The sequence below is a fragment of the Scardinius erythrophthalmus genome (genome assembly GCF_964197995.2).
Source record: "Scardinius erythrophthalmus genome assembly, chromosome: 1".
In the NCBI taxonomy this organism is placed as follows: domain Eukaryota; kingdom Metazoa; phylum Chordata; class Actinopteri; order Cypriniformes; family Leuciscidae; genus Scardinius; species Scardinius erythrophthalmus.
The window spans coordinates 35,305,265-35,317,519 of NC_138221.1; the positions used below are offsets into that span (position 1 = coordinate 35,305,265).

General features: G+C 41.1%; 1 protein-coding gene across 1 annotated transcript in view; it reads right to left on the reverse strand.

Annotated features, from left to right (window-relative positions):
• Positions 1 to 11,743, reverse strand: part of pde4a (phosphodiesterase 4A, cAMP-specific) — a 53,301-nt gene extending 41,558 nt beyond the window's left edge. Inside the window, exon 1 of the mRNA XM_081365906.1 lies at positions 10,535 to 11,743. Coding sequence (XP_081222032.1) covers positions 10,535 to 10,830 — 296 coding nt within the window. The 5' untranslated portion in view covers positions 10,831 to 11,743. The remainder of the gene's footprint in view (positions 1 to 10,534) is intronic.
• Between the last annotated feature and the right edge of the window lie 512 nt (positions 11,744 to 12,255).

The following is a 12,255-nucleotide window of genomic DNA, read 5'->3' on the forward strand; positions in this document are numbered from 1 at the left end:
TCAGCATCTAGCACATTTACTTCAGACCTAAATAATGCTGAATTCAATCCTCTAATCATATATGTTACAGTTGCTGCTGTGTACTGTGGAAAAGCTCCTGATTTCACTCCTCCAGCCTTTAGGAGGAGAGGTATGGGCAGGTCAAAAAAGGGTGAGCATGGTGCAGCTTAGCCTGTTGGTGCACAGAGAAAAACAGATGTCGCTAACCATGAGATCACGTGCCCAAACATGAGGGCCAACGTTATCCGTGAAGCTGGATGCTTAATGCTTGCTCATTGAAGCACTCGACTGAGCTACAGTAATGTGAAGGTTAGACGGGCTGGGAGCACGTCATGTCTCTCATATGGGAAACAAAAGCCTTAAAGGAACACTCCAGGCTGAATGCAACATGAAGGGAGTTCACCCAAAAATGAAAATCCTGCTATCATGTATCACCCTCATGTAATTCCAAATAATTTCTGCTGATTAAAATTCAAATTAATGTGGACTGGAGATTTCAAAATTGTATGTTCCATGGAAGGAATTCATACGGATTTGGAACCACACGAGGGTGAGTAAATGAAATTGAATTTTTGCTCAACAATTAGCATAAACCTACAGCATATGTGGCATCAAATTGGTTTCCACAGGAAATAATATTGAATTGTCCCTGACAAAATGCAAATGGTGAAATTCTACAGTGCCAAAATAAGCATGAAAATGTTTTAATAGTCACACCCTTTCAAAAGTTTATACATTAGCTTGACACCTCAGTATACAGTCATAACCATAATCATAATCATGTAAAGCCAGAGATAACTTTCGAATTATATCATCCAGACAAGGACACTAGAAAGGGATGTGACAATCTATAAAGCACTGTTTTCATGCAGCAAACTTCACGTAAACAAAAAACCACTAACTTCATACCCTCAATATGATTTTCACATAGATTTCCAAACGTGCATTTTTTCAATCAGACGGAGGGATTTAAATGTAGCAACAAATTTTCCAAAATTGCAAACAATATTCTATAATAGTAGACTTTTTACCAGTGTCAGATGTGAGATAAATAGCAATGCGAATGGATAGTTTCCTCCAGGTATTATAGGCCTTATTATCTTCTTGGTTTTGCCCCATTACTCCATATCTGGAGTGGAGCAGGGGCATTTGAAAAGGGTCTCATGCTGCAGGCATGTAATAATGCCATTACACATTTTCAGGGGCTTTAACTTGTTGATGATCGTGTAGATTTCAGGTTTCAGATTTCAGCCACACTAATTGCACAGAGCAGAGATGGAGCAGAGGGAAACCGCTGGTATCTTGAGAGCAGGCGGACATGTCTGGGTGTGAAATAAAAGGCTGGTGCTCTACTGTAAAAGTGTTGTAGGGAAGTGATGGATGGCACCGAGAATGCAAGGGCTTTGTGAAAGGCAGCAGTATCATTTACAGGGCTGTACCCACGGGGAATGGGAGAAGTAATAAGTGACGGCAGAAAGTCTAATGGCGAGCAGTTCTTTCAGACACTGAGGAAATGGGAGAGAGAGGGAGAATTAGATGAGTTGATGATCTTTGCGGACATGCACGGGAGTGGGAAGAAATGATAGATTTAAAGATAGGACAGTGGTGTGATTAACTCAGCGGTGAGCATGAGCAAAGTGCGTGAGAGACAACGTAAGTGGCATACGAGGCCCTGAGAAGAGAGAAGCACAATAGGGAGCACAAAAGGCGACTGGAGAAAAGAGAAAGCAAGGGATACAGAGTGAAAACCAGACAAATAAGATGATAAGGAGGAAAGAAAGAGAGAGAGAGAAAAGCAGTGAGCGAGCAAACGGCTGAGTTCGAAGTCAGTAATTACCACGCACAAAGAATCATACGGACTGCGTGATGTGGAGGGAGGACATTGAAAAACGAGGAAACACAGGCTGGTGATCATACACATATGCTCAAAGCCAGAGATATGAGTGAGAGACACTCATCTGTCGAAAGAGGAAGGAGGGGCCAGAGACACCAGACGATATCAGAGACGGTGTCGGTGGGTTTCAATAAATCAGCGAGAGATCGTCGGGGCAACAAAGATGACATTTGAAAACACTCAAACACAGGATGCGGAGCATGTTGAGTGCTTTGAAGTATGGAAATTTAGAGAATCAAGAGGGGAGCAAAGACAAATAAATGTGGAGCCTAGGTACGAAATAGATAGGAGGGAAGACTGAATTTCAACAATGAATTTGCCTTGAGATGAACAATCATAACGGCACTTAGTATGTACCTGTGGACTGGTACAAATTTACACAATGTGTAACATCTGAAACACCAATGCAATTGTTGAGGTAATTAATTGCAGGTGTACCTAATTAAGCACTTAACAAGCTTGGCAGCTCTCAAACAACAGACTGTCAAATAAACAGTAGCCTTAGTTTCCATCACCCTGTTTTTATGCACATTTTGAAGTATCGCATCATAAACGAGTGATGGAAACGGCAAATTTCGAAAAACTACGCTCGCTTGAGGTGTTTTTTGATGAAACAACAGAGTTCATGCGAATAATGGGAGATGTAAACGCATCTGCAGAATAAATTCTGATGTAGCGAACATCAAACCCAATCGGCTGTTTCTGCTGATGGTGTTTTATTTATTGTTGGTTACTAGGTTACCAATATCACCGTCATCCGCTCGAACAACTTGATGTAAATGGACTTAATTCGCAGTCGTTTGTTTTTTTGTGAACTTTGAAAATATTCGCTTCATGTTTAGATGAAAACCCAGCTATTGTGTAGTTTGTCTATAGATTTAATGCTAGGTGCAACAATGCAGACTAGAGACAACGGTAGATAAGAGGGAATAATCAAAAAACAGTGCCTAAAAATAATCAACACTAATAAACAACAACTAGGAACAATGTGACTTACGGGAAATCTGCGACATATCACCGGTGGGTTCTGAGAGATAGCAGCTTACGGAAAGTATATAGTATATAGTATCCACTACACATTTAGCAGGTGATGAAGATCAACACAGTAAACAACAGTCATGTCATTCTAGATGGACAGCCTCTTGAGTAAGTGGACTCCTTTGTCTACCTTGGGAGTGTAGTGGACAAACAGAGTGGCACAGAGAGTGATGTGGTCGCCAGGGTTGGCAAAGCAAGGCCGGTGTTCATCATGCTTAAAAACATCTGGGCCTCCAAAGAGATATAGGAGAAGCAACCAAAATTAGGATTTTCAACTCCAACGTGAAGTCTGTTCTCCTATATGTGTCGGAGACATGGAGAATGATGACCAAGCGCACACTGCAGAAGATCCAGACTTTGACCAATGCATGCCTAAGGCGCATATTCAAAACAAGCCCAAGACCGTGCCCGCTGGAGAATTGTTGTCGATGGCCGATGGGCCTCTGTAAGTAAGTACACATTTAGCAGCATGTTTGCCTTAGAATATTAAAATGACATACTGTGCATCTGGGAATGAAAAACTTTCTTTTGCCTTTTTGGGCAAAATGTATCTATTTTACACAAGCACAAATCGTAACCATGGCAACAGAACTGCAGGATAAGCTGTTATTCTGTTCAGTGTCGGTCATTCTTTCCTCAGTGGTAACTTCCCAGAGTGCACTGGGGTAGGGGGCACGTTCAATAATGCCACTTTCCTCTCAAAGTAAGGCTGGAGTAAGTTTCACAAATTCATTTTATGTGAAAGAAATAAAAGCTGCCTTAGTCATCTGAGAAACGGTACTCCACGGCGTCCTATCAAGTTTTAATGACTGAAAGCAGGGGTGGTGAATTTGGGAATACGAGTGACAGTTGAATATTTCAGTGGGAGTTATGGTTAAAAGGCAAAAAAAAAAGAAAAAAAAAAGTACAACAAGCTACGGTTGGGAGGGAGTAAATTGAAGGATGTGATTACACTGGATAGTAAATCAAAAATACTGCCACCGACAAAAAAGGAAACGTGAGTAAAGCTGAATGATCAATCATCAACACCAAATGTGTTTGAAACTCTATTTGTAGTTATGGAGTATCTAATAAATCACCCACCATGCTTCCTCTAAAAAATGGTGTATAAAAAAAAGTGTATATAGGTCTAAAAAATACCAGCACCGGAGAACAATTGGCTTCTTTTGGCCCAAAGGGTCTGAGAGGTTGAAGATCCTGCTTACTTCTCTAGTTGGTGTGCTCAGTCACATCGCCTCTGATGATTGAACGGAGAGCAGATATGCCCCTATGGGGCTACTTTCCATTTTACTTAACGTCTCCTGGAAACTCATATAAGATAAGACTGTTCCTACAAACATCTACCAGGAAATGGTTTGGACCATATGCTCCAACATTGTTTATTTACAGGAAAATTCCAGGTTTAATATAATTTGAGCTCAGTTGACAGCACTTGTGGCATAATTAGAGTCCTATGAAATACACTTTTTAGCCCTCTGATTTGAATGCTCTGTTTTAATCTGCTGTGAAATTTCAGTGTAAATGCCCACTGCTGTGATTGGCTGACAGCTTTGCATATGAAATAGATAAGTATTACATTGTGTGGAATTCTCTCGAAAACTTTTACCATGTTTTTACTATTACAGCTCTCAAGGTTTACTAATGGTGAAAAGTGTTGATTATAGCATTATATTTAGATCTATAGCATTATATTTAGATAGTGGCATGAAAGGTTGCAGTGATGCACATGTAGCCGATCACAGAAATGTTGAGCTCATGAATGCAGCGATCACGTCATTGTAATTTGATTTCTGCACACTAAAGAATGCTTTCATCATAACTAACAGTGCAAACATGATGTAAATAAGGGATTTGTTGATTATTACGGGAGTTTTGGCGAGAGTCCAGAACACTCGCGCTGTTTGATTGACAGTTCCAGCAATTGTAAAGGGAGCGTTCTTTGATCGCTTTCTATATAATTTAATCACAGTTTAAACAACAGATTATTTTCATCCTACTAAGAGAAACAATGTGAAGTTGACCGCTTAGTCACTGGTTTGATTTACTGACAACAAAGATTTTGAAACAAAAACATCTGACTTTAGGCCTACATGAATCCTTACATATCAGAAATCACTGGTCACTCACTGGTTATTTTGGTTAGACATGTACACATAATCCATACATATCAAACGATCTGTAACAAAGCAATAGTGACACAGTAAAAACTTTTTTACTCACGAAAGTGTGTTGCGCCGTTCCTGTCGGATCCAATACAGAAGGCACAGCACAGCAAAGTTTTTTAATTTCAGGCTTTCTGCAAATTCAGTGCAGCTACTTCGTTTTTCCAAAACCTGGCACTGCACAACATTTTGCACTCTTCAAAGGCATGCTTATCGATTAGTCGCTCTTTCCACACTGTTAACGTCACGTCTGTTATTTACCTACTACTACTTGTCGTGCTCGAGTCAGTGGGCGGGGCTACTGAACTTTAGGGTTCGTGATGTCACCAACCCAGGAAGAAACTTCTTGTAGTCCCTACCAGCCGTTAGAAAATATCTCCCTTTGCATTGAATTTTGAGCGTCGTAACTTTTCAGATGTTGTTTATGCTCAAACAGCAACATTACACACTAACTAAAGTTAAAAAAGTGAAATCATAATCAAGGACCCCTTTAATAAAAGTACTTCTTGCAATTAGTTCCTCTACTCTCCCTGTGTGAGCTAAGCCGTGCAATAGTAATATATTTCTGTCACAAATTAAACCAAACTTTTATTTTGACTTCACAAGTTCAAATAATCAGATTTTGGCATATTTGGCGTGCTGTTCAACAGATTTAAGATTGTAAAAATATGTACCTTGAAATGTAAGTCGCTTTGGATAAAAGCTTCTGCCAAATGCATAAAAATTAAAAAATGTAAATGTCCAAGGGCTCGGGGCTCGGAATTTGGCCTGAACCCAGAGTACTCCCCCCTTATCTCTGGTTAGGATAGTAACCAGGCGAGTGTGAGTAGACGGGGTGGTGGAGGGATGCAGAAGACTGTAGGTGAGTCAGCTGTGTATATATATATATAGGCCTCCTCTTGTACTGATTGGATAAGTCAATTTGTTCCAATTGTGTTCCTCCCAAACATTGTTAACAAAACATCATATGTTGTCATGAAGACCTTTGAGTTTCATGTGTATATGCAGGGCTTGACATTAACTTTTTTGCTCAACAGCCACTGTGGCTAGTGGGTTTCCAAAGAAACTAGCCACTCAGCATTTTCCCTGGCCTCAGTTTTGACATCGATACCATGGGGAAAAATTGCCATATACTATAGATATTTTTTATATTATCTAATAATTTGGCAGCCGGTATATTAGGCTGCTGTCACTTTAAGACCTGACACACGGACCCATTATACTGTTTTATATAGCCAATATATTTGTCTTTATGTGCACACACTTTGGGTGTGAGCACAAAATCTGCGGGAATGAGTACAATTTTGCTCAATACGGGCAATCCCTAGCCGAAAAATCAAGCCCTGTAACACCAACAATGTATTGAAAAAATCAATATTTTTGACAACACTATAGTTTATTATTTCAGATGCCTTTTTAAAAGACTACAATTGAAAAATGTATATTATATGCGCTGCACGCCACCGCTGAAATCCACCCGCCAAATGGGTGGGTTGGCGGGTGTTAATGTCCAGCCCTGTGTATATGATATGACAATAGTTTTTTTTTTTTTTTTTTATGAAATAGTGAAATGCTGGTGAAGTAACTCTCAGAGCAGCTCTGGAGGTGAAGTGCATGTGTTCAGATGGTAGATGCTAAAAACATCATGCGTTCTTGTCTTTGCGTAGCAGACGGAACTGCACCGCTCATTCACACAGACACGCAGACATCACATTTAAATAGCAGTCTTTTGCAGCCAATCTGTAAGTGAACTTCATCTTTCTCAAGAGCATCACACAGCAAAACATGAGGCATCAGTGTATCATTGGGTATGCAGCTGTGTATGAGGTTGATCTGAGTTTAGCCGCAGGCTTAGAGGAACAGATGACATGGAGGGGGTCCTCTGGGCAGTATATTACTTAAGCTCAATAAATGTGCATTGGAGGCAAGACACCATACTTAGAGCTCCCATTAAAGGACTGTCAGGACATCTCAATAAAAAGAATGAAAATAAAAATTTGTCCCTGTGATGACTCCCACCACCACCACCTCTGTGATGTGACCATACATGCAAATTGCTAATTATCATCCATGTTTTTCTCTAAAGCCTGTGGCAACACATGCCCCAATACACCCGCGCACAAGCACATATACGTTATCGTATCCATCCAAGTGAAAAGGTAAAATGGACTTATTATAAAAACCATACAACATAAGAAAACACGTTTACGTGACATTTTGGAAACCACAGGTTTTTCATCGGTTTTGAAATCAATACATAAACAGAAACGCGGGCAAAAATAAGCCAACAAAATGTCAGTAAATGTATTTACATACAAATAAAATTGCTGTTTTGTTTACACTATGACCTTTACTCAATAAAATAACACTGTTCTTTGTCAAATTATTAAAGGGATGTTTTGGAGTAATTTCAACCTAGGGTCCTTTGCACCATGACCTCGAGCCAAACACCCCCCCAGAAGATTTTTTTCCCTTGGTCAAACATTATTAAAGTTAGAGCTTATTTAGAGATATCAGCCGAATGGCTTAGTGCAGGCGCTAATGGATCCAAGGTTGTATCTCGTAAATTATCCCACTAATAATGCCCAGAATGGTACCAAACTTCTACAGTAGTACAAATAGGTTCTGTACTCATAAAACGAGGCATTGGAAAATGTCTAAGTACATCAGGAGTTTATTTAAATAACAATTGCCTGATGGCTTATGCTACCACTAACCCGGACGTCGAGGTCACTTCCGTTATTTGGGAAAAGCACATAAAAGTCCTGGCAGAAAGCAATGCATAAGGATGTAGTGTAATGACGCCCAGTCCCAGGAATGCACTAATATTTTGTTGGTAGTGCCAGTTTGCAACAATTATTAGTTAACACTAAAAACATAATAAGAAATGCATCGCTTTTTGCCAGGACTTTTACAGGCTTTTCCCAAATCACGGAAGTGACCTCGACGTCCGGCTTAGCGGTAGCAACTCCTGATGTACTTACAAACTTTCCAATGCCTCGTTTTATGAGTACAGACCATATTTGTACTACTGTTGAAGTTTGGTACCATTCTGGGCATTATTAGTGGGGTAATTTACGAGATACATCCTTGGATCCATTAGCGCCTGGCTCGAGGTCATGGTGCAAAGGACCCTAGGTTGAAATTACTCCGAACCATCCCTTTAAGCATAATCCATTTAAACACTCATTTCCACAACACATACTGGAAGACCTATTAAGACCTATGCCTTTGCATGGCAGATCATGTTACAAACTGTGATGAGTAGGAGGAGAAAGTGACCAGATAGGCATGGACATCTCACTCTGCATCTTGTGACATCACCAGAGCCACACGTACACACAGGCAGCTTTCTCTGTCTCTCGCTCTCTATTTCTTGCACTGTACCGCCTGCCCACAGTAGAAACAGGACAGTCCGAGCCAGTGCTGCTGCACTAATTCATGGACTGGCTGTGAGCGTGTCCTGGGGAAGGGAATACAAATCAGGCTTTACTATACAGTCAGGCCGAGCTGGCCTGTCTCCCAGGAGCCTACCGTGCAGACCGTCTGTGGCCTAGGCAAAAAAGTGTACAGGAAGGAAACCAGGCCTTCGGTTCTCGGCCTCCCCTGGGGCTCACAGCCCTCACAGAAGCAGATTATTACTGTAATAATCACCCAATTTGGTAAGGCGCCACTCAAAGGGACGCCACATTTCACCTCTTCCAGCACTAACATCAGTCTGTATGTGCATCCACGTACAAGCACAGCAAGCAACACCCACACTCATCCTTGAGGGTAAAAGCAGTGTATTGTACGCTACACCGAATCATGCAAACCCACAAAATCGACATGAATTTCAGGCTGACAAATGTTTCTCTGTATAAAACTGATTCAAGTTGATTATTTACAACAGCGCTACACAGTCAGTGCTGTGGCAGTGCAAATCAAAATTCTACAGCGCTTCTGTTCTTTCGGTGTATCTTTCGGTGTATGCGTTGGCTTTTTGGCAAACACTATATTCAACTCGAAGATCTAGACTTAAGACGAAGGGTGACCATGCTTTTTCTATGGTTGGTCCAAAATTGTGGAATAGTCTTCCTCTATCCCTAAAACTAGTATCCACAGAGTCTGTTTTTAAATCTAAGTTAAAAACCTACCTCTTTTCAAGGCTTACAACTGTCCTTGATTTTTAATGCTGGATTTTCTGATTGGTGTTTTTGATGTAAACTCCCTTTATCGTTTGTTTTGCGGTCTTTCTTGGTTTGATTTTTTTTTATATTTATCCTGTTGTATAGCACAATGGCCAACTACTGTTGCTTTTATTTTGCTATATAAATAAAAGTTGAACTCTATTTACTCTTAAAAAAGGCCCCAAAAGGGGGGTTTCGCAGGGATTCAGTTAACAGTTCTGAAAAGAACCAATTATTTTTCTTAGTGTGAAGAACATTTTATTAATCTCCCAGCAAACATTGGTCCGACTGCAATAACGTCATGTCCCTGGCCAAAAATAGTCACGTAAGACTGCATTAATTGAATAACGACAAATAGATGGCCAGTTCAACTTTCATTTTGGAACTATTTTTCAACCATCACGATATGTGTCGGAGGGACGTCTTTTCAATGGTCATTAAACGTCTAAATGTTTGCTGGGCTAAAGCACCTTTTACCGCTATAACCGTTTCCATTTCTATGATGATATAGAAAAAAACACATTTGATTCCTCATTGAACCTTGAACAGTTCTTAAAAGAACTATATTTTCCTTAATGTGGCGAATATTTTAATCCTTTATCCTCTATAAAGAACCTTGGAAAGGAAACGGTCTGATGGATGTTAAAGTTTCTTCCTAGAAACAATGGATGCCAATAATAATTTTAATTGTATTGTATTATGTAATAAAAATCTATTATCATAAAAGCCAGAAGAGACTGTATCACAAACCTGTACACAAATGAACATGTTATGCATTGTCTTAAAACCCAATTATGTCACTAATATGATACTGAAGAGCTTGATAAGATCATGCTATTTTTTTTGGCAAGCGCATATGGAGCATATGCCATGATCCTAAATGATTGTAATACTTTCAGATCAGTCCCTCTAGACTTTGTGGCATCCACATCATGGGCGGCTAGGGCTCTCCAAAACCCCATTATATGCTCGTCTTCCATAGTTTTTTATCCAGCTCATTAGCATTATTAGTAAGTATGCCATCAGCTGCTCATAACTGGTTTGAGGTTACTTCTGGGGGTCACGTTCGAGTCATTTCAAACTCACGCTCTCTGAGAGCTGCTGGAGCCGTTACGCACAACGCATCATCAAGGATGCCCACGCGTCCCGCCTCTCCAGTCTCCACACAAAGCACTATTAACCCTTCCAGCATCATTATTATCAGTTTTGGGCGTCCATCACACAGAAATAGCTCGTATGTTCACACGTAATTAGTCACTCGGCTTTCTTACCGCTTACTCCCAGCACAGTTGCTTATGGACGCGCTGGTGGTTCCGTGGAACGACGATGGCCAGGACATGCGGGACTTCTTGAGCCCCGGCCGGTCACTCGTGTCCATGGCATTCGAGCGCTCTATCTGTCGGTGGTGATGTCGGTCGGTGTCAGAGTAACCGCGATGTTTGATTTTGATGGGGGTCCGTGGCTGTCTCCACAGATGCTGGGGAGGCTTGAGGGTCGCCTGTCCCTCCCGGGGAACCGGCAGCGAAAGAGACAGGCTCTTTTTAGAGCACGGTGGCGGTTCCATCATAGTGCAAAATTAATAGATGTACCGAACGCAATGTGTTAAGAGGAATAAAAACGATATGGCTATGTATTCTTGCACATTAAGAAATCAACCCCTCTACTGTCCGTAACTGACTAGTCTCCATGTCCAACGCCGGAATGTATTGAAAGCAGGTCCAAAGGCAATAAAGATTCAGTGCTTTTGTGAGAACTAATCACAGTGTTCAGATAACAGGTGATGGCGCAATGTCGTCCTGTTCTCTTGTCATCTCCGCGACTGTGTCGATGTTAAATCCAAAAAAAGTTCCTGTTTATCAGAAAGGCTCCACTTTAAAACATTACGAGGCGTCGTATTATCCGCGCGGTCGCCGGTGAAGCGCTTTCCCTGAAGTTTCTCATAGCGCGACGGGTCACTTATGTTCAGTGTGGATTTATTGCTTTTATCAACCCTCCAGACTGGTTTCCTGCCCGCGATTATTGCTGCTAAAGACCGCACATGTCTCTCCAAGCTCTGGTGTCTCCAACTGGAGCCATGCGAACTCTGCGATGAGGAGCAATGTTGTACATCTGTAACTAACGGCGACTAAAACTCAAGCTCGCTGTCAGGAGATTCACCTTCCACCTCCATTAAAACCTCGCCGCGAACAGTTTCATTACGCGAATCATGTTGGATTTTGCCTGGAGAACAGCGCGCGTGGGATGATGGATGTAGCCTATGTGAGATCCATGCACGCGGCTTTTTCTCGTCCCCGCTTTTTTCTTTCTTGAAGCATTCGTTCAATTCTGCGAAATCATGATTGTAAATCAAAGTTCACCGATATTCGTGCTGTACTTTAGTTAGTTTTGCCGTCTTATCTCGCTCGTGTCATTCAGTTGTCGACAGATGTTAAATGGCATTTGAGGAACACACTCACTCTCTCTCTCTCTCTCTCTCTCTCTCTCTCTCTCTCTCTCTCTCTCTCTCCCTCTCTCCATTTAAGAGCCCGCGCCTCGATGCAGTTTTCTCGTTCAATTAGGCGAGATGGACCCAAACCGCTCCAGTCGTCACTAGTTTTCCCCTATGAATTGATTTTGCGTGTAATTCCATTAAGTAAACATATCGATTTACCAGCAATGTGCACTGCATTTGGAAAGGACAAATCACCATAATTATGCTCTTCCATTTTACATGAAATAAATTTATAATGCTGTGGTTGGCTAATGATTAGAACCACATTGAACAGAGAAGGATTGGTACAATAGGACTGAAGTCTTTGGCAAACATTTATATGAGCATTTTTTTATCAGTTACTTGTGGCAATATTTCTTTTGATGTTTTCATCAACATGGGTCAAAACCTGCAGAGCACATTGTTTTTAAAAGGATGTCTGCTAAAACCCCCTAAGAGGACTGTACATACCTGTAGAAATCGATCTATCAGCATTCACTTTCTCATGAAACCACAAATGGT